The 27,894-nt window shown below is 42.4% G+C and overlaps 4 protein-coding genes across 4 annotated transcripts; 1 reads left to right on the top strand and 3 right to left on the bottom strand.

Annotated features, from left to right (window-relative positions):
• Nucleotides 1–2,045: 2,045 nt before the first annotated feature.
• Nucleotides 2,046–4,568, bottom strand: cbln18 (cerebellin 18). Its single transcript, XM_068318297.1, has 7 exons — nucleotides 4,502–4,568; nucleotides 3,413–3,512; nucleotides 3,052–3,231; nucleotides 2,813–2,950; nucleotides 2,600–2,688; nucleotides 2,437–2,517; nucleotides 2,046–2,295 (listed from the first exon to the last, which is right to left on the bottom strand). The coding sequence occupies exons 2-7, from the start codon at nucleotides 3,510–3,512 to the stop codon at nucleotides 2,176–2,178; spliced, it is 708 nt and encodes a 235-aa protein (XP_068174398.1). The 5' UTR covers nucleotides 4,502–4,568; the 3' UTR covers nucleotides 2,046–2,175.
• A 12,012-nt stretch (nucleotides 4,569–16,580) lies between these two features.
• cbln20 (cerebellin 20) lies at nucleotides 16,581–17,583 on the bottom strand. The gene is made up of 4 exons (XM_068316493.1): nucleotides 17,577–17,583; nucleotides 17,336–17,440; nucleotides 17,106–17,246; nucleotides 16,581–17,014 (listed from the first exon to the last, which is right to left on the bottom strand). Exons 1-4 carry the CDS (start codon nucleotides 17,581–17,583, stop codon nucleotides 16,581–16,583), a joined length of 687 nt encoding a protein of 228 aa, XP_068172594.1.
• Nucleotides 17,584–19,190: 1,607 nt separating this feature from the next.
• Nucleotides 19,191–24,865, bottom strand: ftr86 (finTRIM family, member 86). The gene is made up of 12 exons (XM_068318179.1): nucleotides 24,773–24,865; nucleotides 22,844–23,570; nucleotides 22,574–22,669; nucleotides 22,200–22,433; nucleotides 21,930–22,089; nucleotides 21,753–21,854; nucleotides 21,570–21,620; nucleotides 21,448–21,498; nucleotides 21,283–21,354; nucleotides 21,107–21,172; nucleotides 20,836–21,038; nucleotides 19,191–20,270 (listed from the first exon to the last, which is right to left on the bottom strand). The coding sequence occupies exons 2-12, from the start codon at nucleotides 23,342–23,344 to the stop codon at nucleotides 19,935–19,937; spliced, it is 1,872 nt and encodes a 623-aa protein (XP_068174280.1). The 5' UTR covers nucleotides 23,345–23,570; nucleotides 24,773–24,865; the 3' UTR covers nucleotides 19,191–19,934.
• nudt8 (nudix hydrolase 8) lies at nucleotides 24,087–27,226 on the top strand. Its single transcript, XM_068318180.1, has 5 exons — nucleotides 24,087–24,125; nucleotides 24,746–25,618; nucleotides 25,708–25,840; nucleotides 26,269–26,346; nucleotides 27,021–27,226. The coding sequence occupies exons 2-5, from the start codon at nucleotides 24,747–24,749 to the stop codon at nucleotides 27,204–27,206; spliced, it is 1,269 nt and encodes a 422-aa protein (XP_068174281.1). The 5' UTR covers nucleotides 24,087–24,125; nucleotide 24,746; the 3' UTR covers nucleotides 27,207–27,226.
• The last annotated feature ends 668 nt before the right edge of the window (nucleotides 27,227–27,894 follow it).

The following is a 27,894-nucleotide window of genomic DNA, read 5'->3' as shown; positions in this document are numbered from 1 at the left end:
TGGATGAGAGGTGATGCTACTGTTTCAGCCACGCAACCATTTGTTCTGATATAACTTTAAAGGTATGATTTTTAAAATATATCCAGTCATAGAGGCTGCACTGGCAGAATTCTGTGACTCCTTGATGTTTCTGATCAAATAAATAATATATCAATAGTAATAAATGTCATCAGCAGTGGCGTTTTCATTTACTGTAAGATAAATTTCAATATCAGATGGTATTAGACACATTCACATGTGACTCAATTACATGGTTGAGTCCAAAGACATTTATATAACCTAGATCCACTGGAATGCAAGAGACACGGATGACTGTATTTTCTTCTGATACTTCCATTTCAACCAGAAATCCCAACACACACACACGCACGCACGCACACACACACACACGCACATCCAAACAGATGGGTGCGAAGCAAAATTTGAAAAACACAGTCCAAAGCGTGCAGGATACACATGTTTCATACATGCAAACGAACAAAAACATAACAAAAGGTGTTAGCCATTACATCCTGCCATATGTCTAAGCATATGGTCTGTGTGTGTGTGTGTGTGTGTGTGTGTGTGTGTGTGTGTGTGTGTGTGTGTGTGTGTGTGTGTGTGTGTGTGTGTGTGTGTGTGTGTGTGTGTGTTAGAAAGAATTTTTTTAGTCTGGCTTCCATGAAAGGTTCTTGTTTACGGTATTATACAATGCTGTCATAGGCCGGAGGCTAGTAGCAGCAATGATGTCATCACGTCTGGCTGCTACCTATTTCCTGTCATTGTTTATATATACAGTATATAATATGCGTGCGTGTAACTGTAATGTAGCCACAAGAGTGCACAAGCCAGTGTCTTCTTGTGTTGGTCCCAAGCCTGGATAAATACAGAGGGTTGTGTCAGAAAGGGCATCAGACTTAAAACTTTTGTCAAATCAAACATGCAAATCAAACCTATGACTTCCATACTGGATCGGTTGAGGCCCAGGTTAACAACAACCGCCATTAGTGCTGTTCACCTACAGGGTGCCGATGAAAATTGGACTAATGTTGGTCGAAGAAGGAGAGGAGGAAAGTGTGTTCGTAGGAAGAGAGAGAAGAGGAATGCCAAGAGTATAAGACTGAGAGTAGGGACGTTGAATGTTGGAACTATGACAGGAAAAGGTAGAGAGAGACATCCTGTGTGTCCAGGAGACCAGGTGGAAAGGTAGCAAGGCTAGAAGTTTAGGAGCAGGGTTCAAGTTGTTCTATCATGGTGTAGATAGGAAAAGAAATGGAGTAGGAGTTATCTTGAAGGAGGAGTTTGTTAGGAATGTCCTGGAGGTAAAAAGAGTGTCAGATAGAGTGATGAGTCTGAAACTAGAAATAGAAGGCGTGTTCAATGTTGTTAGCGGGTATGCTCCACAGGTAGGATGTGAGCTGGAGGAGAAGGAGAAATTATGGTTGGTCTTTGATGAAGTAATGCAGAGCATACTGAGAAGTGAGAGAGTTGTCATTGGAGCACACTTCAATGGACATGTTGGTGCAGGAAACAGGTGATTAGGACGTGATGGGCAGGTTTGGTATCCAGGAGAGGAACGCAGAAGGACAGATGGTGGTTGACTTTGCAAAAAGGATGGAAATGGCTGTAGTGAATACTTTCTTCCACTAGAGGCAGGAGCATAGGGTGGAGGTAGGAGCACATGTGTAGACCAAATCTTGTGTAGCTGGTGTAATCTGAAGGAGATCAGTGACTGCAAAGTAGTGGTAGACAAGAGTGTAGCCGAACAGCATCTATGTGTCTGTTGTTGTTAAATTTTGCAAATGAAAGAAAAAGCCATGTTGTTTGAATCAAAATAACATCCCTCATACACAGACACAGTTCAGTTTAATTATTGTGGTTTATTCACATGTGTGATATATATATATTATATATTATATATATTATATATATATATATATATATATATATATATATATATATATATATATATATATATATATATATATATATATATATATATATATAAAATTTTAACAAGTCAAATATTTCCAAACCTTCCACCACATGGTATGCAGAAAACAAATTTGTGTTTGATGATAAATGCTACTGTATGTGTACAAACACTAGTGTTCATTCAGGAATGGGTGAGGGGAGAAACAGTTGAATATAAATTTGTGGTGTCTGAAGAGAGTAGCTTCTCTGCCACTGTAGCTTCTAATCGTAGAAGACAATGTAACCAGTAAAGCTGTTGGAACGGTATAAGTCGCAGATTTTCTTCCCAAACGTCAGCTCCACATAGACCTGATCACCTTGATCCATTTGCTGCTGGACAAACTGAAAGCACACACCGCCGTTATTGCACGATTAAGTCAGAGTCACAATGTCTGATTATTTTTTTTGTTTTGTACATTTATAATAGTTAAATGTGTTTGTTGCAACCATTCATTGAATAAAAATATTGCTTTGACTTCGTACTTGACTGCCGCTGTCTTGGCTATCTTCTCGATTGTCCTCCCACACGCCGGCTATGGGCTCTCCGTTCTTCATCAACTGAACCTACAAACAGAACAGAACACACAATGAATGATCAAAAGGCAAGTTACTCCTCAGGTAGCAAACCGGATTGAGGTTTTTTTACTTTATGGTGCAGGCGTTCGTTTTTGTCCACGTGTGAGTAGACTGTGAACGAAAAGGCGTAAATTCCGGAATAAGGAGCCGTGAAGGTTCCTGGACATACAGATGAAGAGTTAGAAGAACTGCATAAGATTATGTGTCATAATAGGCTTTAATTCAAAACATTCATTAGACATTTTACTCTTTTTTTGCATGTGTGCATGTGTGTGTTTCTTACCCAGGGACGGGTTATATCTTAAGCCATCGTTCAAAGTGACATTAGTGTATGGAATTGGTACATTCCGATTGAATGGACCAAAACAATTAGCCGTCAAAGTAGGATCCATGGTGGCTTTAAAGGCAACCTTGATGCGATCTAGGATTAAAACATACATTAACTGTTCAGTACAGAGGTTTTTGTATTCACGGCTGGAATGGCGGATTTGTTGATCCTACTGCTGCTGTAACTGTATTTACCTGTGAGCTGCTGCACACCCGTGCTCAGTTTTTTTATATCACGCATCAAATATTTCATCTTCATATAGGTTTGGTTTTCTAACGTGGTCATATCACCGACAGCACAGCAGCAGCTACGTTCACGTTCAAAAGCACATTTGCAGTCCCACTTCTGACACGTCAGGTCTCCATTATAACTGACTGGAATGGAAAGGAGAACGAGAACGGAAGGGAAGAGGCTTGTGTGAGTGAATAAGTGGAAGTGGAGGGCAGAGGTGTGAAAATTTCTGAGTACATTAAGTCTTGAAAGCACCCATGGCTTGAAAAGCAACAATAAAGGCTTTGTCTTGTAAAAACTTGCGTGGCTGTTAGTCTGGCTTACTTGCAGCTTCTCTTAGATTGTCAGCGATAGTGGGCGTTTCTGTCGCACAACCACAGACAAAGACAGACCCCAACAAGAACAAAACCGGTAATACTACCATCTAGAAAGTAAAGAAAGGAAAATAGTAGTCAGGACTGGAGCAGTCACAAAAAACCAAAACAGTTTATTTAATTTAAACAAGTTCTTTAGATAGATAGATAGATAGATAGATAGATAGATAGATAGATAGATAGATAGATAGATAGATAGATAGATAGATAGATAGATAGATAGATAGATAGATAGATAGATAGATAGATAGATAGATAGATAGATAGATAGATAGATACTTTATTAATCCTGGAGGAAATTGCATTTATGTAATTTATGTATTATTTATGTATTATTAATTTATGTAATTAGTAATTAGTAATTTATAATAATTAGTAATTTATGTAATTAGTAATTAGTAATTTATGTATTATTATGTATTATTATTTATAATTTATGTATTCATTTATGTAATTTCTGATTTCAATTTTTCGATACAGCGTAAAAATTCTGTCAGACTGAATCTGTGGTGCGTCTATGCTGATATTTTCTGTCAGCGTGTTTATGTTTCAGCAGCGTTGGAAATTTTCACATTGAATTAATGTAGTATCCATGTAAATACTAACAGAACAAAGGTTTATGTAATGGAGAAATCTATGCACCTGGATTAAGTCTAAACAGATGTGATAATCAGCGCTCACCAGGAAGCTGTGACTAACCCACCGATATGAACCACATATGGAACTGAGACAGAACTGCACGACAACAGCCAAAAGAGAAAGGGGTGCTCATTTGTTCCTACGTCTGCTGGATGTCTTGTATTCATGTCCCATTAATAAGCACCTGTTGAACAACCTATCAAACGCAGCCTGCAGTCTCTGAACCCCCCCCCCCCCCCCCACTCAGTCAACACCTTCATTAACTACTGAGAAGGACTTCCGAGAGGAAACTGAAAGGTATTCAACCGTCACAATTATACGGAAGGCAATGGCCTTTGACCAACATCCACTAACAGGACTACGTTTTTGTGTTGTATAAAGATAGAAACATCAGACTTACTGTTTCTGTTGTTGTTGTTCTGAAATACTATGTCACCTCCTTGTGAGTGTGAGAACTGAGAGTGACAGCTTTAAACTTGGAATGGCTTTAGTGTCTTATTGATGTCCTTCAGGTGATCCTCCTCTCGAGGAGGAAAAAACAGGAAGCTCCACCTCCACACGGTGACACACATATCTTCCATGATGGGGGTCAAGCATGTCTGCAGTAAACAAAGATGCTTTTTCTTCAGTGTGAAAGGACAAGAAATTATTTGTTTCACAAGATGAGGACAACAGTGTCCGGTTGCCAGTTTTCAAAACACCACTGGCTTCTCTGGAACACTGAAAACAATCTTATCACATCCCTCAGGATGGGGATAAGTGACAAGTCAAGTTCTCAAAATATGTTTGCAGGTTGTAATCTGTCCATTGATGAGGCCCCAGATAAAAGAACAATATATGGTGTCCCCGGTTCTAAAGCCCAAGAAGAAGGAGGAGAGAAATGATCCTGTATGTTCCCACAACTACTTTCCTTTGGGACATTGTTAGAAACCAAGATTAACTGACTGATATATTTCATAGTTATTCATACAAAACCAGTATTTGTGTGAAAGGAATTGTTCTCTTGGACAATAGTGACTGAATAATTTGTCCTTGTGTTTCATGTTTAATCTAGTTTTTTAAGAACAGATTCAAAGGAAGTTTTCTTAAAAGCAGGTAACTCAGCCAGGAGTAACTACAAAATTCCATTAACCTGAGAACCAACACGATCGGCTTGAATTGAGAGATGTTTGGTAATAATGGTGCATCTAGAAATTCTTCATAGTGGGGACAGTTGGGTTGGGGTGAGAGTTAAGATGGGATGTCCACTGAGAATCTTGGGGTGTCATGCCAAAACCAAAGCAAGAACTGAATTCCAGTTGCTCTACAATCCCCTCAGGATAATGACCTCTGGCCACTTTTGTATCTGGAATCATCTGACCCGGTTTTTAACAGTCTTATCTGCTAGATAGAGGCCAGGGTGTGTACAGGATATATTTCCTCACAACAGAAGGGTCAAAGAGATAATTGACATCATAGCTTGGGAATTAAATGACAATCAGTGTCCTGACTTTAGGAGTATTTCAAAGCAGAGCTTTGAATTATGGCATTATGGTGGAAATAAAACTGGGATTTTTATCAGGTAAGATCAAATTGCCAGAGCTTGTTTTCCTGTGGTCACTTCCAGTCAGCAGCAAGTGGTCATGTCTCGACAGTGTGAATAATACCCACGTAATGGAAGATGAGTCTCTTGGGGTTCTCAATTTATTGTAGAGAAAAGTCAATTCCTCATTATTTGGTTGTATAGTTCCCTCTAATGTATATGTTAAAGAAAAAAATCTTCAGTCGCATCAGAAGGCTCTATTGAAATGGTGGCCATCCATCCATCCATCCATCCATCCATCCTTCCATTCTTATTCTACCGGGTCGCCAGGTCAACAGTCTGCCATAACATATAGAACTTACCATAAATAAATGTTTTATTAACTGCAAGACAACAGAGAAAACATTAACAACATAAACAACAAATGAAGTCATTGCTGTGGATTCCGTGTTAATTCACGACGTACATCTTGATGTTATCCATGTTGAATAGGTGGCTGATTGTTGCGCCATATCTGTTACAATATGATTGTAGTTCCTGTGTTGGTTGTCTGGAGGACACATTTGAATGTAACACTGCTGAGAACAGAGATGCAGTAGAGCGCACATGTGATAACCAGGCTGTTCAATAAAGATAAGTAGGCATACTGTAGATATATTGCTTTAACCGTCCGTTCTGTATAGTTTAGTGTTCAGACAAACAGAACAGAATGAAACAACATCGGGCTCAGTATCTGTAGACATTCTGGTTGATGTTCTAGCACTGCGGTTCTGCAGAACCGCAGAGGCGACGGTTCTGTTCCATGGAATTTGCTGCACTGGGTATTAACTTTAGTCATTGGCTTCAAGTTGACCTCTTCCACTTTGTTCCTCAGTGTTCAGTCATGGCTTTTCATGTCGTGTTGATGTTGGACAGTTCCACATATTCCAGTATACATGTGTGTGGCATTGAGGCTTATCGTAGGCTTACTGGTTGCCAGCCCAGGCAAAGGTGGACTGCTCTTTTGACCACAAGCTGGTGGATTACTCCTCTGGATGATGCCTCAAATTCCTTTCTCTGCCCCACTTATGTATTGATTCATATGCATGATAATCTGAAATGCCATGATGGCTGACGGGATTAGGGTTAGAACCAGTATCATGGCTCTATGTACTGGAGGATTTTTCCCATTATAGATGTATTTGTGGCAGTTAGGCTTTGGAAGTGATCTTTCATGATCTCCCATACTTCATCTAGAGGCAATGTCTGCTTTGGAAATCACAGTGATTACGGCGAGGGTGTGGTAGCAAGAAGAACTGATCAGGTATTTGTTGTAGAGTAGAGTAGAGTAGAGTAGAGTAGAGTAGAGTAGAGTAGAACTTTATTTATCCCTTAAGGAGGTTCCGTCAGGGAAATTAATTTCTCTGTTGCACACAGCATAGTAATTACACAAAATACAGAAAAACACACAGAAAACACCAGCACATAGAAAGTAATACAACACCAAATAGAAAGATTAATAAATAACCCATCAAGAATATACAAATAGAAAATCATAAATAGGTATAGAAATAAAAATAAACAGGCCTAGTTAAGTATGGGTATATTGAAATGTCTATAATGTTTGCATTGTTTTTGGTGCATTGTTTGTGTCATCCCTCAGCTCTTGTGTGGACTCTCTTCTTCTTTATCTCTCCCAGAGAGGAGTTGAGCAGTTTAATGGCTTGGGGATGAACGAGTTCTTAAGTCTGTTTGTCCTGCATGTTGGGAGGCGCAGCCTCTGGCTGCTCAGGCTTCTCAGGCTTCTCTGGTTGTTTGTTACGGTGTGCAGAGGGTGGCTGACATTGTCCATGATGTCCAGCAGTTTGTCCAAGGTTCTCTTCTCTTCCACCGTTGCCATAGGGTCCAGCTTCAACCCGACCACCGAGCTGGCCCGCCTGATCAGCTTTTCCAGCCTGGAGAGATCCGCCTTAGTTACGTTCCCTCCCCAACAAACCACAGTGAACGACAGGACGCTGGCGACCACAGACTGATAGAACATCCAAAGGAGCTTCCTGCAGATGTTGAATGCCCTCAGCCTCCTCAGAAAGTACATCCTGCTCTGTGCTTTCTTGTACAGCTGCCTCGTGTTGCTGGTCCAGTCCAGCTTGTTGTCTAACCACAGACCAAGATATTTGTAGGTCTGCACAATCTCCACCTCCTCCGTTCCTATCAGAACTGGTCTAAGTTATGTCCCTCCTGAAGTCAATGACGAGCTCTTTAGTTTTGGAGGTGTTGAGCTGCAGGCTGTTGCTGTGACACCAGTCAACAAAGTCCTTCACCAGGCATCTATACTCCTCCTCCTCATTGTCCCTGATACATCCCACGATAGCTATGTCATCTGCGTACTTCTGGATGTGACACAGTTCTGAGTTGTAGCAGAAGTCCACCGTGTACAGGGAGAAGAGGATTGGGGACAAGACAGTCCCCTGTGGAGCACCGATGCAGCTGACCACAGTATTAGACGTGGCGTCCTTTAGCCTGTGGTCTATTGGTGAGGTAGTCTTGGATCCAAGCAACCAGGCAGGGGTCCACTCGCATTTGTAGGAGTTTTTTCCTGTAGTATACAGGGCTGAATGGTGTTAAAGGCACTTGAATAATCCAGAAAAAGGATCCTCACAGTGCCGCTTTCCTTGTCCAGATGCGAATGGGCTTGGTGTAGCATGTGGAGGATGGCGTCTTCCACGTTGACCTTTTCCCAGTAGGCAAACTGCAAAGAGTCCTCGGCATGTTTCACCTGAGGCCTGAGGAGATTGAGAAAGAGCCGCTCCTGAATCTTCATCAGATGCGATGTGAGCGCCACCAGTCGGAAGTCGTTCAGCTCGCTGGGCCAGTTCTTTTTGGGAACTGGAATGATGCACGACGTCTTCCAGAGGGTGGGCACCTTCCTGAGATGCAGGCTCAGGTTGAAGACCCGTTGTAGCGGCTCCCCGAGTTCAGTGGCGCAGATCTTGAGTAGATGGGGACTCACCCCATCTGGTCCTGCTGCCGAAGCTTCTTCAGTTCTCCTCTTACCTGGTCCGCCGTGAAGATTGGAGGAGACTGTGATGGTGGCGGGAGCTGGGGGGTGGAGGGAAGGTGTCTGTGACAGAGAGGAAGGCTTGCTACGATAGGTGTAGGTGGGCTTGAGGGAGGTAGAATAGGTGGTGGGATGGGGGTGGAGGAGTGCTCGTAGGAAACGGGGCTGAGGGGGACAGCTCCGCTGCTGCAGAGAGGGGGCCAGTAGGTTTGGAGGAGAAAGAGGGACTGGGGGGAAGAGGGATGGTGGGGGACTCCCTTAGACCTACAGATTTGTGGAGTCTGTGGGGGGAGGTTGAATGGGGTGGGGGGGCTAGGGAGAGGGGCAGGGGCTGGGGGGTGGAGAGGGGCCACTTTGCTGCTGTGGAGGGGGGAAGGAGGCCATGGGATAGGGGTGAGGCTGGTGAGCTGCTGCTGCTGAGGTCGTGAGGGTGGAGGGTGATAGGGGGTGTTGTGGGGGGCCTGGTTGAACCTATTGAAGTCATTCAGGTCGTTAACTCCCCTCCCACCTCTGTTCTGGTCCCGGCTTTGTGCCCAGTGATGTTTCTCAAGCCTTCCCAGACGTCCCTCATGCTGTTGGTGCTCAGCTGCTTCTCCACCTTCCTCCTGTAGGAGTCCTTGGCCTCCTTTATGCAGCGCCTGACCTCTCTCTGTAATTCTCTCATCTCCTCTTCATCCTTCGTCCTGAAAGCCTTCTTTTTCCTGTTGAGGACATCCTTGATGTCCTGTGTTATCCACGGCTTGTTATTTGGATAGCATCAAACTGTCTTGGTGGGGGCGACCACATCTACACAGAAGTTGATATAGTTCGTCAGACAGTGGGTCATCCAAGCTATGTCCTCTCCATGTCCACCCAGCAGTACATCCCAGTCCGTGGTGTTGCAGCAGTGTCTGAGAGCCTCCTTTGCTTCAGGAGTCCATCTCCTGATGGTACGTGTAGAGACTGCCTGTCTGTGGGCCAGGGGGTGTACTGGGTCTGGACGTACACCAGGTTGTGGTCTGACTTGCCCAATGGAGGCAGGTTGGTGACTCTGTATGCCTCTTTAACATCGGTGTACAGTAGGTCGATCATACCTGTTCTTCCGTGTGTGTCAGTTAACAACTGACTGAACTACCGGGGTAAATAGTATGGCCGTATGCTAACGGTCAGCAGCTCCAGATTAGGGCAACACACAGCCGCCTTCACTGATACATGGCCGGGGTTACACCAGCGGTTGTTGGTGTAGATGATCAGTCCCCCACCTTTGCTTTTACCACATGTCTTCGTGTCTCTGTCCGCTCTCACCGCAGTGAAACCTCGCAGTTCCATGTTAGCATCCGGTATAGCGTCAGTCAGCCATGTCCCCGTTAGTATGAACATGCTGCACTCACGGTAGATCCGATGGCTCTCCATAGCGACCAGGTCGTCCATCTTGTTTGGCAGTGAGTTGACATTGCCCATAATCACGGAGGGAAGCGATGGTTTGAATCACCTTCGGTTGTCTGCCTGCCTAGCCTTTAGCTTAGCCCCAGCCTTGCAGCCATGATAACGTCTCTTCAGTTCAGCCGGTATGACATGTCTCTGTCCATGTTTCGTGTTTCTAAGAGCCAGTAACTCCCCTCTAGAATGAGTGAGAGGGATGGCTCTCCATTGTACGGCTGTCATATCCATGTGATACATGTTAAAAAGTAGTAAAAGTAGAAAAGGTAGTAAAAATGTACAAAAAACATGAAGAATAAAAGACTTTGTTGCGGTGCGTACGGAGTGGCTGCCATCACCTATGGCGCTCAACTGTCATGTCCAGTTGTGCATAGGTATGATGGGGCAGGTTTAATTCATGGCTGTACTTCATTATTTATTTGGTCATTGTGAGCTTTGAATATTTTGCAAATGCAAGATAAATGTCCTCTGTATCATTCAAAGCTAAGAATGTAATTGATTAAAGCTGTTACATGATGTGTGCATCAGAAGGTCTGTACAGTACATAGTCCGTGTTGTCTGTAGTGTCTGTATGGTGATGACATTCATTGCTTTCTGTAAAATTGTTAACATGTCTATAGTGTACAGTACTCATTTCATGCCACCCCCTTTCATCAGTAACCTGTCCAGGAGAAAACGGTACCATTCGTAATTTGCTTGATTTAAATACTGTATGCCACAAACTACAAATTAAATTTAAAATACCTTTTTAACGGTTTATTAAAACTGAAAACTATGGATAGTGTTTTAATTTTGCAACACAAGTTCTTCAGCTTAAACAGACTCAAAACGGTTTTGATTAAAATCATCATTTATTCATATTCTTGTCATTTTACAGCAGACCAGATGTTTCATGTGTTTCTCTTAAATGTTACATGATTTAATTTCAACGAGGAAAGCTTCAGCTGTTACATAACAAAGCTTCTCATGCTTTTAGATCTGCATCCTTGCATATTGCAAGAGATGAATCCAAACATTCCTCTGCATATTGAAAGGAGTCACCTCTCAAGACATATTTTATCTAGCACACTTTATGTCTCAGCTAAGAGTTAGTTTTGCTTCTGGTACCAGCACAGAAAAACTTTGAATTAATCTTTATAGAGCAGAAGGACACTGAAACTGTTGTACCGTTTCCCACAGATTCCACATCCTTTGTGCATGAGCACACTCACTTTGTCACCAACATTCATATGGATTGCTATAATAGTCGAGATGCTGTCCTCTTGGTCATCAGAATTTATATCTCTGGCTTTAACAACTGCCTTATTATTGAGCAGCACACTGAGGCAGAGCCTCAGCTCCACACTAGGGGAACCAGAATCACTGTGGGCGTTGAGGGCGATGCTGTAGATGCCAGAGTAGAGAGCAGTAAACATGCCAGTATTAATGTCATAGCCGTTACCCAAGTTAAGGCTGACATTTTGGTAGATAATGATTTTGTCCTCCGTGCTGACTTCAGGAAAACAGTTCCCATCGGTGGAAGTGAACATTATGGCAGAGAAGGCAGTCCGGCAGGCTGCAGATGCAAAGATGAGACAAGGGGTTAGAAGTGGGGGAAAAAAAACCAATTTGTGCTGCCTCTTGAAGACAATTGAGACAACACAAATAATGTGGACTCTGTTTCCACTTTGTGTCACTCACATTTCATTTGGCTGAGAGTGTGGTTTATTTTGGTGTAATCATTCTTCAAGTCAGTCAGGTTCTGGGTAATATAGTTCTTCAGCTCATCAACCTGTTTCAGCATCTTGCAGCAGCCACAAGAGCTCTGATCACACACTGACCACAAAAAAATGAATACAATTACAGACAAGAATACATGCAGAAACATTAAAAAAGCGCTTGCCGTTCCTCACCATTGCTGGGAATACCTTCGGTGTCAAGAACCCAGGAGTAGTCAGCCTCATCCTGGGTGAAAACTGTCTCCAACAAGCACAGCAATACAATTGCTGCAAGAAAAGAGCAAATCCATGTTGCAAATTAGTTGCCTGGTACTGCATTGTTGTATATCAGAATTATTACTACCTCTGTACATGTCTCTCATGTTGATGTTCAACGATAACAGCCTCAGAAGGATGGAAGGCATGATGGGCGGATTAGGAAGTGTCAAGGATATATAGATCTCTGAGAGCCAATCCCTTGATTCCATCATTCCTCCTCTTTTGTCATTGCTCCTCCTTTCTTTTTTTAATCATCTGCCCCATTTTGCCATATGACTGTATAACTTGTTTTACCTTGGCATTCTCAAAGGTCACACACAAGCTGACGCACACCCACTAGAGTATTGTGTGGTTGTTCTCAAGCGAGGTATCATCTGATTATGTAACTGTTCCAAGAAAGCTAAAATGGACCTTGCTTTGCATCAAGCAGCTGCATCACTGTGTTTGAATAAACCAAAGTAGGAAACTCAATGAACGTGCCGATCTACTCAGTTTTTGAGCAACATACTTTCTTGGTTTGTCAATAATGGAGAAAGAAAAATGTCAACATAGTTAACGTAACCGTTATTCATAGCTTTCATTCAAGATAAAGTATGTGTGTCCAGACTGATTGTTATTTCACTGAAGATGATAATGTTTCCATTAGTCATGCTATAATAATTATAGATTCAGTTTCATAATGGAGTCATGGAACATCCACTTTGATTTAAATCATCAGTTTTTATGATTAAGTCATTGACACAAATCAAAACAGTAATTTACAGGCTTCAATAAAATTTATGGGTAATAAAAATGTAATGTTTATTGCACCCCCAGCTCCCATGTTAATATATTTATAGTTTAAATTTCTTTAATGGAACTTAGAACATGATGATTTCAAAAGCCAAGATCTTTGTTTGAAACTTGTATATTTTATTTGTATGTTTCAAGCACAGCAACTTTCTTTGACAAACATTCAGATTTCAAATCAAAACTTTAAATGACATTGTTTCAGCATATCTAGATCAACACCTGTCACAAGCAACGCACTAAAATATTATTACATGAAAAGCTATGAAAATCGTTTAAACGGTGGTTTAAAAGTCTTCCTTTCTCCTTTACACTTTTTGATAATTGCTTAGACATGATCTCAGAAGGGAGACTGAATAATGATGGGGAAAAAAAACAACCTCTAAAGGACGCAGCAGTGTGTTTGGTTGGTACAAAACATTAACTGGATATGAGAAAAAAAATTATGTCAATGGCCACTTGTCTTTATGTAATCAGCATACAGCAGAAAGCCAGTGAAAGTGTTGTGGTGATTTTTGTTATCGCAGATTGCACAACCAGTGGGCAGTATGACGGACACCCGATCCCCAACCTGGAGTTTTGTGGTTATAACAGTGGTGCTACTATCTTCAACGTCCTGGCCACTGGTTTCAGAGATGTGAGACACCACCGAGTTGTTAACCACCAGATCAGCACAAGTGGCCACGTTTGTACCAGCGATAGTTCTGGAGTAGATGGTGAGAGAGAAGCTGTAGGTGCCGGAGCAGGGAGCAGTGTAAATGCCAGTAGACATATTGTAGTGGTTCTTTGGGTTGATGAAGATGTGGCTATAGGTGATGATTTCGTCATTCCTGAAGGTGCCAAAGCACTCTAAAGTCTCTGCGTTGTTCAGAGAGACGGAGAAGACGCTGCGGTTGGCTGGAAATGCATAGAAGATAAAAGTCAGTCCATATTCACAAAAAAGGGAGTCAGTTTAGTTATTTAAGATGTTTTTTTTAAATGATTTTCTTAACTGCATCGCACCCGTCAGATGGTCGAGGATCATCTCTGTCTCAGCCAGCTCTTCTTTCAAGTCATTCACCTTGTACATGAAGAGATTCTCTGACTCTTTTATCCAGTCCTGCATCAAACAGCAGCCGCATGACTCTGGGTTTGACAAACAAGCTGTGTGCAAACATACACACGTATAACAGTGAGTAGTAAAAGACAGTACAATGTACAGTATAGACTCAAAGGATAGACTTTTTCCTGATTCTCTCACCAACTGTGTTTGTTGGTTGACCGAGAACATCCCAATTAAACAGTGAGTCGCTATCCTGAGGTTCAACAGCCCGGATGAAGACTACTTCCAACAGACACACCAACACAATAGCTGGAAAGGAAAGGGGAAAGGCAGACAACCCCAGACAAAGCTTCACATTTGCAGCCTATTGATTTCTTTAAAAAAAAATTTTTTTTATTTTTTAGATAAGTATGGGCATCAATAAAGCCCACCTAAACAAGTTGAAGAAATCCTCTCATTCGTTGTTGTTTGTTTTAAAGCTCAAATTCGCACAACCATTTCCCTCCTAAACAAAATTACCCCTGCTCTCACCTCTCATAGTGACGTTTCTCAGAAGGATGGAAGGTGATGAATGACCCAAAAGACAAAAGTCATGGATTCATTTATATACACTTTTCAGACAGCCCCTCCCTTATTACCTCTTTTTATGACTTTTTTAATCCTTCCTTTTCACATTGCTCCTCCTCATTTTTTTATTGTCTGCACTCTTTGGCATTATAACCTGATAACCATGGAAGTACTTCTTCATCACCGGTGGCTCTCATTTTCTAAAAATCACACACCCACCAGGGCTTTGTTGGAGATGCCACCCAGGTATCAGCTATCATCTGAGATGTGGAGTTCAGTTTTATTATCAACTGGAAGCATCAGGGCTTGTGGAGCTTCACATTTATTCCAGTAGTCTGTGTACAAGATTTTTTGTTGTTTCTAATTTATTAACAACATCCAAGCACTTTTCAAATCCACCCTGAGACAAAAAGCAGTTTATCCTAAGGATAAGACACCTGAACACTATGTGAGTAATTTCTAGTTAGGTGTTTCTGCAAAGAGGGTCTGTGCCATCACCTGTTAGTCACATGTGACAGTCTTGGCATCTCTCTCCAAAAACTTTCCCCATCATTCACACTTTGAAATCAAGTGACTCAAACAAAGCATTAGTGTCCTCAGCAAGCCATAATAGAGTTACATTACCTGAGCATCAGATGTTTGATGCTGTCTGTCGTTCTCATGCAAAATGAGGGGCGGCAGTGGCTCAGTGGTAGAGCGGGCGGTAGAGCGAGTCGTCCAATGGTCAAAGATCGGCGGTTCGATTCCCACTCCCGGCCAAAAAACAATGGGGTGTGAGCTGACAGTGGGAGGTGCCAGCTCACCTCTGGAGCACTGCTGAGGTGCCCTTAAGCAAGGCGCCCATTTGGGCGCACCAAGCAAGAGCTTTCCGCCACTCTACCTCCCCCTGCAGGCGTGGAGGCCCCCTGTGTGTGTTTGTGTGTCCAGGGCCTGTGCACACTATGCATGCATGAATTACTAACACGAGAGTGTGCCACTTGTTTCCCCTAGGGGATCATTACAGTATATAAATTTAAATTAATTTTTAAAAAAAAAAAAAACTCAGCCTCCAACCTGTCGTGAGTCTTGCAGCTTCCTCTGTTGAGGGGTCTTTAGAGGTGTTTCACAGCCCACCCACTCCCCCTGGCTCTGATTGGTGGTTTAAATCCATCCATCCATCCATCTATCCATCCATCCATCCATCCATCCATCTATCCATCCATCCATTCACCTAGTAGGTCTGCTGGAGCATATTGTAGCTGGCTATTGAAGAGAGGCAGGGCACTTCCCAGACAAGACGCCAGCCACATTGAAGACAGAGAAACACACACTTATGGATAACTTAGTGCACACAATTCACCTGAGCTGAATGTTTTTGGAGGTGGGAGACACAGGGAAACTCAGCACGAGAACTGAACCTGGAACCTTCTTGCTATGAGTCAGCAGTGCTGCCCACTGCGCCACCTACCCCCCAGTTTAAACTCAGTCGTGGTGAATTCTTGCTGATGCATTATGAATGCGGAATGGGATTACACGGGTCACTGATAATCTGTCTCATATGTTACTGTGGGCAGATTGTAACACTTTTAGCAAATGTCACGTTATTTTTTTTCTTCAAAAGGTTTCTTATAGCAATTTTAACATTTCTCAGTGTGTTAAAAACCCCACAGGAGTTTGAAGCGCCGAAAGTCTTCATCAATAAGTTACAACTGATGACGCCTCCTCTTGTATGTAAACCACATACAGTCCGTCTGTTAACACCTTCACACGCCTCTATGTCCATTAACGTTGACATCATCACAATCACATTAATGCTACTGTAGGGGTCAAAATCATGATTTATTTTCTTGTAATTTTACAGGTATATCACATAATTTGATCACATGGCTCACAAATCAGTAATTAATGTCATATTGACAGAACAACAAAGATACAGAGATTATGTAACATAAAACAGCTGTAAGGAAGATTAAGACATGGACAGTTACAAACAGTATTTGAATCTATTTTAACATTGAAAAAGATTCAGTAAATTGTTGACATTGGTGAGGGTACAAAGGAAATGTAGATTCAGGACGAAAAAGTTGTAGCAGCAAAAAGCTTTCCGTTTTCAGACGGTCAAGACTTTTCCCAGATCATTTCCCTAAACTAATCAGTACTGTAGAGCAGGAACCCACTGAAGGTGTTATAGTGGCTGCTGTTGTCACAGAGGAAACATCCAATAGGCAGGTTAACGGACACCCGGTCGCCAGCCTTCAGATGGACTGCCAGAACAATAGTGGCGCTGTCCTCTTGGTCCTGCATGTTCAACTCTCTGGGTCCTGCCAGCAGCCGTCCGTTAACCTGCAGACCAGCACAGGCTGCCAAGGTGTTACCAGGGGAGCCAGCGTCACTGTAGATGGTGAGGGCTAGGTTGTAGACCCCAGAGCGGGGAACGGTGAAGACACCAGTGTCTGGATTGTAGCTGTTACCCATGTTGATGAAGATGTGCTTGTAGGTAACAATCTTGTCATCCCGGAATGGGCCAAAGCATTTCAAACGGTTCTCGTTGGTTAGAGCCACGGAGTAGGCACTGCGACTACCTGGAGAAGCACAAAGGAGGAGAGAAACATGAGGTTTGATTCTTCAAGATGTTCTGATGACCTTCACTCCTTTCTCCTCTTAGTCATTCACCTCTAACATTGTTGAGGATGGTCTGTGTTTTCTCCAGCTCCTGCTCCATCTCCTTGAGGGTGGTGTTAAAGAACTCCTTCATCTTGTGTATCTGCTGCTGCATAAGGCAGCAGCCACACGATCCCGAGTCCGTCAGACATGCTGAGCACACACAGAGGTGGAGCGGTTTGTGGATGAGCTGCAGAAATACTGACTTTGTCATGTGGTGTATTTTCATAAAAGTCTCTCACCATTTCCTGGGGTGTCACCACCATTGTCGGACTCTTCTTGTTTGCCCCAGGAAAATACATTAGCATGGATAAAGGCTGCTTCCAGTAGACACAGAAATACAATAGCTGGAAGAAGAAGAAGAAGAGAAAACACTTACTGAACCAGAAACAATCACTGATGTACATAGAAACTGTCGCTGTATAAATATGTTAGGCACTCAAAGCTTTACTGTTTTCCTTTTAGATGTACTGCTAGTCTCACCTTGCATGATGATACTGGCAAGTGATGACTCCTTCAGGAAGGTGTACTAGGCAGCTGTTGGGTCAAGAGTCACAGCTATATGTATATATACATACATATGTCTCCTATTAATTCAGTTCCTGGGTTGTCAAGTTGCTCCTCCCTCCCCAACGCCTCCATACCCCACCCTTTCAGTCTTCATCCTATCTGTATATACCTACAGGCCTATATGTTCCTGAATGGGGGCTTCACACAATCATCAGCTATTCCAGCTCTTTGTGTTGTAGATGTAGGTCAGGTGTCATCTATCCTTCAAAGGAAAGTTGTCCAAATGGTTTCTTGTTCATAGTTTGTACTTCATCTTGGCATTAAGTTTATGACAATTTGAAACATCAAAACTTCCAAACGGTTCCAAAACTTCCAATTAACTTCTTTATAAAGACAAATTAATTGGCCCAGCCATTTATCTCTGCAATGTTCCAAATTGATCAGATTCTGTTCATAATTCTGTGCATATTCTGATTTTGTATAATTCAAGTATTCCATCAGTTTGCAATAAATCTGCTACATGTAAACTATTTTAATTCTATTTTCTGAGCTGTTGTGATGATGGAAATGTCCCCAGTTGGGGATAAATAAATTCACATCTTGAACGGGGACTCTTGTTGATGAGTATACAGATTTCCCATCCAACTAGTTTCAAAAGTGTTCAAAAGTCAATGTAGTTGTGAAGGTAAAATATAAACTTTGATCTATTTATACAATTTTAGAAAATATATTGAAAATAACGATTTTTTTTGTTTTACACAATGTGGGTTACACTGTTTGGTTCACAGAAACCTGTTAGAATAGATTTAGATTAGTATCAGTTACATTAATCTATTCCATGTTGAACGTCACTGTATTGTTTCTCTATCAGCAGATGTTTTCATCTCAAATTTAAAATTTAAAAAAGTGCAACCAGACGCCAAACCTCCATCCGGTGTTTACTGTATCCTTTCAATTTGTATAACAATTTCATTCAGGCAATGACACAACAGATTATTGACAAGTGTGTAAAATGAGAATCTCATTCTCCTCTTGTGAATAGTGTTGAATTTCATGAGGTTACCAGCACAGAGTGAAGTTTTCTGGATGTTTGGAGCAAGACAGATGAGACTTACAAAAAGGGTTTCTCTTTGACAGCAACAATCAAGGAAGTGATAAGGAGTCAAAATATATTGGGATGAAACATCTTAGCTTGGTCAAGACAAAAGAAGTGGGTGGGTAAACAACCAACGAGAGTCAAATGGTTTGTTCTAAATCCATGTGGGAATACTAAAGATACTGCAGACAAGTGGAGAGGTGGAGAATGGAATAACCGGGACACCGGTAAGATCACAGATAAAACCAGGAGAGTCTATCTAGTCATTCCTTTGGTCACAAGTAATAAGTATGTTTAAAGAATCTGTTTTAATCAGAATCAGAGAGAATCAGAGTCTTTATTTGTCATACTGACACACGTTTTCACATTTGACAGCACGAAATACATCTCTGAAGGTCCCAGTAAGCCCGGTCGATAAATAAGATAAGTTAAGAAAAACTAGAAAAAAGGTTAAAAATGTAAATAAGAAAAGAGAACAAAGAAAAGTTAAGATGTAAAATATATAAGTTTAAAGTTTAAAGTGTCTGAACAGCAAAATTTAGTAACAACGCAGCAGCTTAAGTGTGTGGGTGCTCCATATATTGCACTTGATGAAGCACCCTATTGCACTGAATCCCCGTGTGTCTGTGGTGACATACGGGGCGTCGTGAGGGTGACTACAGAGCACCACAGGAGTTCAGCTGTCTAACATCCTCTGGAAAGAAGCCCTGGCCCTCCTTCTACACCTACTCGTGTAGATTTCTGTGGCGGTAGGTAGGCCAACCCCTACAGTCCTCTGTGCAGCCTTCACAACCCTCTGCAGCGCTTTCCTGTCTGCTGCAGAGCAGCTGCCGTGCCACACGGTGATGCTGGTGGTGAGGATGCTCTCCACCGCTCGCCTGTAGAAGGCCTTCAGGACAGGGCTCCCCAGTCCAGCACGCCTCAGCTTCCTGAGGAAGTAGAGCCGCTGGTGGGCCTTTCTGAGCAGGTAGGAGGTGTTACAGCTCCAGGTGAGGTCCTTGGTGAGATGAACCCCCAAGTACCTGTAGCTGGAGACCACTTCCACAGCTGCTTAACCTGTATTACATTTAATAAATATTTTATGCATGTAGTGCCACAAAGTTTAGAGGATTTATGTGTTTTTTACTGTTCTTTATTAACTAACAACATGCATTAAATCACAAAAAGACTAATACAAAAACCAAAAGAAAGAATAGAAGAGAAACAGAGCAACAACCGTATCATTTAAATACATCCTATTCTAGTTGGCAGATAGACACTGTCACTCCTACCCCTGACCAGAACCTGAACCCTGGGTACAGTGGACCAGGGAGCTGACCCTGGTGGCAATGGATGAGATCTGCCTGGTTGTTTGCAATGCGGTAATATGCCAGAATTCCTGCGTGCTGGTCCAGATAAACGCCAATCCGCCGGGCTTTAGGTGAACCCAGTAGTTTTTCTTGGCCATCATGCCAGAAGGAGAAGCCGGTTCCAGACCAGTACAAGGTCCAGGACAGAGCGTTATGGCCCAGACGACTTCTGTTATCAGAGCCTTTCCGTTCCATGTCTTTGGAGGCCACACCAATAGTGATCTGAGTTGTATGACAAGAAAATATAGATAGTGAGGGAAATATAACAATGAATTTAGTGCCTAAAGTAACATTTAAAGGATGCCACTGAATGTTACGGACATTCAATCTGTATTCCTACTTTCTGGTTTTCAGACATTTGGCAAAAGTGTCAGTAAAAAAAAGATGGCACATCTAAATGATTCCGATTAAAAATAGTTTTCAGGATCTTTTTTTAAAATCTGTGTTCATCTTTGGGAAAACTTTTCACAACCAGCACTAAGCAAAGGGAAGACAGATCTAACGCTGAAGACGAGCTCTCTTCCTACAATCTGGATATTATTGTGACCGATTTTGTTGTAAAGTTGGAAGCTGTTGCTGACTGGAAACGGTCTCATCACTTCACCTCAGTTGTAATTAAAAAAAACGGGTCTTAACAATCAAACACCCTCTATACACAGGTCTCTGATGATGTCTGATGAATGTTCAAGTTTACATAAAATCACTGGATAGTTAGCAGTGATTTTTCATCAGTATATAAAACCTATGTGTAGCTCAAACCATTTCAAACAGGTGTCTCCAGCTTCACCTTCTGGCCAGTCCACTCCACCTCCCAGTAGTAAGGGCTCCCTGCCAGAGGCTCCTTGCACAGAACCTGTCTCCAGAAGCTGAAGCGTTCAGGGTGGTCTGGTAGGTTCAAGTTTCCTGCCTGCATTGTAGCCGTACGTCCTCCATCTGACAGCTGCACATGGCGATACACCGTGTTGGGATCCATGGTTGGTTCGAATCGGACTGAAGGGAGATGACACATTTTAGCGAACACTCCAGACAGCTTTGATATTGTGCTGCATTTGACTTACATTTCAGTAATTCTGCTCGTGTTTTTGGTTGCGGGCTAACAAGTCCCACCGTTGTTGCAGGACGTGCTGAGAAAAAATATATTTAAACTTATCAAAAGATCAAACATCACCAACACCACACTATCTCTAGAGGTAGAAGGAATTGTACGAGTGGATTTTAATGCTTCAGTATTTACCTCGATTTAGAGGAGGAGCAGAGGGTGGAGGAGAGGAGGGCAGAGGGGTGGAGGGCAGAGGGGGGGCTGAAGCTTCATGAGGGAAGAGCAAAAGAGAGGCACACCAGTTCAAATCTACTTCAACATGGATAGTTTTTATATTGTGCATCAGACTTATATTCTTACCTCGATGACGAGCAGGACGTGTCGGCAGAGATTTAGATGAATCCTTGACTTCTGGGGTGAAAACAATGAAGTGATAAAACAGAACATTAATTCATGGACTGTCTAAGATTCAGGATATTCACCTTGAAGTCGCCGGGGTGTCACAGGTGGAGGGTCTGATGTCATCTCATAAACTGTAGAGACAGGTGGAGCAGTGAGAAACACATCTGCAAGTATCTTCTTCTACTGTTTCCTTGAATCTTGGTGAATCCTTGAACTTCCTTGAATCTTGGTGGCACTATAAGTGAAATATAGGTATTTATTACCTGTGTTCTGTGTGGCAGACTGTCCACTAGTGGCCGCTGCTGACGCACTTGCTACTGGTGGACTATTGTTGATTAGTATTGGAGCCACAGTGTCTTGATTCACTGGAACAAAAAAGGAGAGGTTTGAGTTTGTGGAAGTGAAGACAAGACAAGACTAGACAAGACAAAAGAGCAGACCTATGGTGGCGATCTTGGTCAGGCTGGCTTTGCAGACCTCCTCTATTGACTCTTGTAGTTCTTTCACAGCCAAACGGATCGAGGCTACAACTGCTTCCTCCTGACTTACTGACTGTCCTGATGTGTCTGTATGACCCAGAGGCTCCAGGGTGAAGAAATTCTTTAAAACAGATGGGTGTTTTACAACATTTTTCATGCTTATCTTAATTCTTCATTTATTCTATTTATGCTAAATCAATTTCCAGCAGCACCCTGCCTTGCCCTCAGTACCTTCAAGAAGCAGATGTCATCCTGCATGTCGGCCAGCCTGTTCAGCTCTTCACTCTTCCAGCGTAGCTGTGCCATCTCCTGCTGCAGCCTATGGATCTGCCCCTCAGCATGGCTTCCTAAGGATGTCTCATGGGTGCTGAGGAGCTCGCCGATCTGCTCCCCTGTTAGACTCACATGCCTGACCAGCTCAGAAAATATGTCTGTGTCCTCTTGCTTCAGAGCCTGTACCAGGGCCTTTGTGTAAACAGAGGAAGAGCATGATTGAGGAAGATGAGCGATGAGGAAATTATGAAAAGAGTGTGTAAATAACACCAACAACATCAGTAGGAAGTAATATGTCAAAAAATTCAACCTGGTACAAAGATTCCAATTACCTTTTGCTGGCCGGCAACATGTGGGATCTCCTTGAGCTCCTTTTCACTCTCCTGGAGTTTCCTCTGTACATCAACCTGCATCTCAACAAGCTCCCTCTAAACACACACACGTTTTACAGCACGTCAAATTCTGGCCTCATTTTGAAAATATTTCTGTAGGGAAAGGACAGTTCTTCATTTACTCGCACTTCATTTTAACAAAGTTCAACGTAACAACACAAACACAAGGAGTATTGATGAAGTTATGATGGTGATATTTGCTGAACATACCTGTCTCTCTCTCCTCTCTTCCTGTGGTTTGTGAACTTGATGCCCCTCATGTTCCTGCTGCCAACACACCTCACACACACAAACCTTGTCTTCATGGCAGAACAGGTCCATGGGGCGGTTGTGTTTTGGGCAGGGTCTGGGGTCCACTGTGGGAAGCTCTGGGTACATGGTGCCCTGCTGAGGCCCTGTATCCGGTAGGACCTCCAGGTAAATGGGAACTGACGACGGAGCAGGTGTGAACAAGCGATACGTCAGGCTGTTGGTTTTCAGTTTCTCCATAGCCTCCACAAGCAGAGTGCTCTTGGCCAGTGACGGTCGGGGCCTGAAGATCTGCCGGCACTGGGGGCAGCTGTATTCACCCTTGCTGTCATTCTTGTCCCAGTGGCTCTGAATACAAGCCAAGCAGTACGAATGGCCACATGGTAGAGTGGCTGGGTCCTTGAGGGTGTCCAGGCACACCGAGCAGACAAAGGTGTCTTCTTCAGTCCAGGCAGAGGCCATACAGTCTTCTATGGAAGTGAAGATGAACAGAAACTAGTGAACCAGCGAGTTTCACAGAGCAAGTACACCCAGGGATGGTTGGTTTGAAATACCAGTTCAGGTGAATCAGCTGCTCCTTAAAAACAAAGGCACGCTGGTTTCAAGGTGTCGGGCTGGTAAAACAGGTGAGGCGAGGAGTTTCCCTGCTTATGTCATTGGTACTTCCCATTAGGTCAACTGCTAAATGCTAGACATAAATGAATGGCAGCATTGTTACTACGGAAACTAATGATCAACAGTAGAGATAAATCAACAATCTGATCCACTCAGTGACATTCTTAAAGACTACATTTTTGATTGTTGGGGTGAAACGCAGTGGACAGACTGTTTCTCAGGGAAATGACGTAAAGGGCAAACAAATGGTGATGATTTTTAATCAATCACCAATGTCAGTGTCATGACTCGTTATCAAAGAACTACTTAAACTAAATCGTTGCGAACTTAATTTTAACATCAACACATCTTACAGAACAGCAATACTGTATGTTCTTGTTGTGGGAAAGAGTTGCGCCGTATTTCTAAATTAATACGATGATCTTAAAATTCAGAAAATAAATCTAGTGATAGCTGTATTATCGCGTCAGAAAAACAAAAACCGTTTTATAAGCTAATTATCTCATTGATTCGGAGAAAGTACTTTCATTTTTTTTTTCAAACTGAGGGCAGCTGTGACGCGACCGAAGCCGCTCGCCGCCATCTTTAGTTGGGTCAGCCGGGTAGCCGCTGCTATTCAGTTTAAAAGGTGAGCGCTTATTCCTTCCATTGATAAATCATTTCAGAAACTGTCAGTGGCATTATTCTGAAATCCTTTTGTCACCAAATGCTTGATATTAACCAAACGCTCATTTTAGCGTCGGTACCCGACAGTAACCCGTTGGTTTGTTGTTTGTTGTTTGTTGTGTGCTAACACGCTTTAGCCTGCTAGCATAGCGACACATGAATTCAAGCCCAGAAAACAAACAAACTTGACGATACGAAGCCAGCGTTCGACGATTAGTTGTTGTTGGAACAGTTCCAAAAGTAATCCTTTCACTGAGTCCCATTTAATTGTGACTCTGTGTTGCTCAGCTGAACTAGCTGCTGTTGCTAACAACAAAAGTGTTACTGCTGACGGGACTGAAGCGAACTGGTGAAATGGAGCGTTTATAAGTTTATAAGTTTATACGATCAGTCTGGATCCATTTAAAAGTTACAGGAGGTTTCAGATTGATGCTACATTATTATCTCAGGTGAGCCTCGTTGTGACTGACCAGCATGAGCTCTCTGCAGCTCTCAGGTGTGACTGTCACTGACCTTTACCTGCAGTCACGTTCTGTTGAGATGTCTAATGCTACTCTCATGTGCTTCTGTGTGTTGGTGTAGGATGTTTAGGGGCCCTCAGATCCTCACCTGCTCTTGCCCCTTAAGGCCTTTGCAGACACTAAGGGAGTTCCACCTTGCTGCTTTCTGTGAGAACCCTTCTGTAGGCCTGCAGAGCGGACACACAGTGAGGGACAGGCGTTCCGGAGCGGGACACAAAAGTAAGAGGTCGTCATCGTCCACAGAGACCCAGCTGTCTCCATTTGGGTTGGACTGTGACAATCAGCAGCTGAGAAAGCCGTCATTTCAAACTGTTGTACCCAAAACAGCTCTGTCCTACCGTTATCACTACCTTCAGGTTAATGACTCTGTAAACAGAAATCTGTCTGTTTCTGGGAAATGCACTGTAGCAGAAACTTTTGATGCAAAACACACAACTGAGTTTGTTCCCCGGAACTGTAAAATCAACACACCTGACTCTCTACCCTGGAGGAAGCTGTGTAAACCTAGCCAACATTCACACAGTTGGATTTATAAGTCCTTCCTTCAGAGTAGTCCATATTATGGAAAGATGTTTGTTAGACCTCTCAGCTTGTCGGTGAAGCACTCAGGGATTTTGAACCACATTCTCAGTAGCCCAGAACCCTGCAGCGTCTGTTTGCACCGAACAAGAGCTATTCATCAGGTCGCCCCAGCAGATGCCTGGAGAAGCTGTCTATCCCTGGCGAATGAAAACAGGTGTAGACAGAGCCTTGGTCCTAACTTGAAGCTCTACGAGTCAGACGAGGGGAGTGAAGCACTGTTTCAGAGGGAGGGAAAGAACCAGGCAAAGTGGGCATCGGTCCTGGTGTCGCTGTGCTCTGTGGAGGGAGAGCCGGCCTTCCTTTTCACTCTACGCTCCAGCAAATTGAAGGGTAGGCACAGAGGAGATGTCAGGTGAGTGGCAGGCCGGAAACAGATCAAAGATGTTTCAAGATATTTTAAGTAGAATGTGACATCTCTCCTCATTTCCAATTTTTTTGTAGCTTTGCAGGAGGAAAAACCGATCCGTCAGACAGCGATGTGGTTGCCACGGCGTTGAGAGAAGCAAAGGAGGAGCTGGGTGTTAGCGTGACGACAGAGAGGGTCTGGGGCATCCTCAGGCCTCTCAGAGAGAAGGTGAGTGTCAGGTGTTTACTGAAAGGTTTGTTCCTTTATTCTGAATGTATGACTGTTGTTGTAAATCTAAAGTCATATGACGCTGATGACTCTGTGTCATAGAGAAACCTGCATTTTTATTATACATCAATTTAGTCTTATATCAAACAAAAAAACACCTTTATAGTTAATTTCACTTCCAAGTAAGGCTTCAGCTAACTTGTACTTCTTTGGAATAAGGTATTCAGGCTCTGGATCTACTGTAGTTTAAAAAGCAGCTGATCCTCTCAGCGCATTGTTTATTTTTTTGTTTTACTGTGATTTATTTAGTTTTATTATTATACCAAGGGTTAAATTGTATTTTTAATATATTTGAGAGTCTTATAACTGCCATAATTCTGAATAAGCTGGTGTGTGATCGTGACTACTCCTTCTATTTCTGTCTTCAGTCTGGGATGATGGTGGCTCCGGTGCTGGCTAACCTCGGGCCTTTAGAGAAGCTGACCTTGGCACCAAACCCTGGAGAGGTACAGTCTGTTTTATATCCACTTGAAATGGTTCCACATGTGTGAAAAACAGAATTTTTTTGGTGAAAAAGAAAAAGGGTTACTCTCAGTGAAGAAAATCATTGCTAGAGCCTGTTAAAGATAAGTTATTCACCTTACTGAGAGAAATAGTTACTAACTCTTTAAGTATTAGTGAGAAGAAGGAGGTTTGGACATGAATACAGCAGAAAAAAAAGAGGTTGGAGAATTTTTCTCAAACACCGAGTGTATTAAACATGTCAGTTTTTGTGAGATAAAAGTCTCTCCTAAACATTCCTAAGCTGGGATTTCATGCTAAAATAGTTGATCTGAACATATTCCTCGAAAATTTAAGAACGTAACTTGAGATGAGCTCTTAAAAAATGAATACAATGAAAATAAATTAAAACAACAATCTTGTTCTGGTTCCATTTTTCAGGAGTTAAAATTTAGGACGCATTTTGCGACGATAAGACTTTTGTGTGCAGATCGTTATTATCAAATCATGAAAAATAAGAACAAAAACTAATTAGGACAATTTTCCAAGAAGTTATTCCAACCTACAGATTTTTCTTTACTGTTGAATATTTAAAATTGGGGAGACAACCTACTAAAGTAAAATAACTGACGCAATCCTAATTTGTGAACTTAGCTTCTTTTGTCTGTTTTTGTCACAGGTAGAGGAGATTTTCACCCTGTCCTTGTCCCACTTGTGTAATCCTCAGAACCGTGGATACACTCACTTTCGCATCGGGAGCAAGTATGGATACACAACCCCGGTGTTTCGTAACGGGAAGCATCGGGTGTGGGGTCTGACAGCTGTCGCCTTAGACCATACTCTGAAACTCATTTTGCCTCATTAGCTGCTCAACCAGATTGACGTCACCACAGAGCAGAGTCTCAACAAAGTTAAATACACAACCAAGCTTTGTGGTGCAAAATCACGTCAGGAGTCTGTGTGAATATTTAAGAATTAAAACACTTTCTCCTTGTCATGAACAACATTTATACGAGACTCAAACTCAGATGAAGGACGTCTTAACTTGAGCACTTTCTGAGCCCCAGGTATGTGAAGATGAGGGGCTGCTGTGTTGACATTACTGATAAAGCTCAGGTGTTGAAAGATATATATTTTTAAAACAGGTCTGGTATGAAAACAGCTTTTATTCTATAGACTTTTTTTCGTATGACTTGAACTATCTGTGTTAAGAAAGCTCAGCTGTACTACATTTCATCATACCCAGTGTGATTCAACTCACAGGCATTAAACCACACACTATATCAAACCTCGACTGTTAAAAAACGCTGACATGGAAAAGAAAATCGTGTGTTGTGTGGATGAACAGTACATTTTGGTTGCTTTAAAGTTGCCCTCTGTATATTTAATGTTTATTATGATTCAAACAAAGCAATAAATAAGGGCAAAAGATGATTTACAGTACCACAGTTTCTCTTAGAGAATCATTTTTCTTCATTGGAATCTGAATCACAAAACTGAAAACTTATTCAAAAACCTGACAGCTTTGTTCTTAAAAAGGCAGTCGTATGTCA

Source organism: Antennarius striatus, chromosome 6, assembly GCF_040054535.1.
Source record: "Antennarius striatus isolate MH-2024 chromosome 6, ASM4005453v1, whole genome shotgun sequence".
Taxonomy (NCBI): Eukaryota; Metazoa; Chordata; class Actinopteri; order Lophiiformes; family Antennariidae; genus Antennarius; species Antennarius striatus.
The sequence above is the reverse complement of the archived record's forward strand: the minus strand, read 5'-3'. Positions and strand labels throughout refer to the sequence as shown.

Bases quoted from the DNA above. Each gene is read 5' to 3' on its own strand.
- nudt8 (XM_068318180.1), top strand. From the start codon at position 24,747: ATGTTTAGGGGCCCTCAGATCCTCACCTGCTCTTGCCCCTTAAGGCCT. The intron at 25,619-25,707 runs GTGAGTGGCAGG...ATTTTTTTGTAG, and splicing joins AGGCACAGAGGAGATGTCAG to CTTTGCAGGAGGAAAAACCG. The intron at 25,841-26,268 runs GTGAGTGTCAGG...TTCTGTCTTCAG, and splicing joins TCAGGCCTCTCAGAGAGAAG to TCTGGGATGATGGTGGCTCC.
- ftr86 (XM_068318179.1), bottom strand. From the start codon at position 23,344: ATGGCCTCTGCCTGGACTGAAGAAGACACCTTTGTCTGCTCGGTGTGC. The intron at 22,434-22,573 runs GTAATTGGAATC...GTTTACACAAAG, and splicing joins ATGTTGCCGGCCAGCAAAAG to GCCCTGGTACAGGCTCTGAA. The intron at 22,090-22,199 runs GTACTGAGGGCA...TCTGTTTTAAAG, and splicing joins ATGACATCTGCTTCTTGAAG to AATTTCTTCACCCTGGAGCC.
- cbln20 (XM_068316493.1), bottom strand. The intron at 17,247-17,335 runs GTGAGAGACTTT...GTGTGTGCTCAG, and splicing joins TGGTGACACCCCAGGAAATG to CATGTCTGACGGACTCGGGA. The intron at 17,015-17,105 runs GTGAATGACTAA...GTGCTTCTCCAG, and splicing joins CATCCTCAACAATGTTAGAG to GTAGTCGCAGTGCCTACTCC.
- cbln18 (XM_068318297.1), bottom strand. From the start codon at position 3,512: ATGGTAGTATTACCGGTTTTGTTCTTGTTGGGGTCTGTCTTTGTCTGT. The intron at 2,689-2,812 runs GTAAGAAACACA...CTGTATGTCCAG, and splicing joins AAGATATAACCCGTCCCTGG to GAACCTTCACGGCTCCTTAT. The intron at 2,296-2,436 runs GTACGAAGTCAA...GTGTGCTTTCAG, and splicing joins GCCAAGACAGCGGCAGTCAA to TTTGTCCAGCAGCAAATGGA.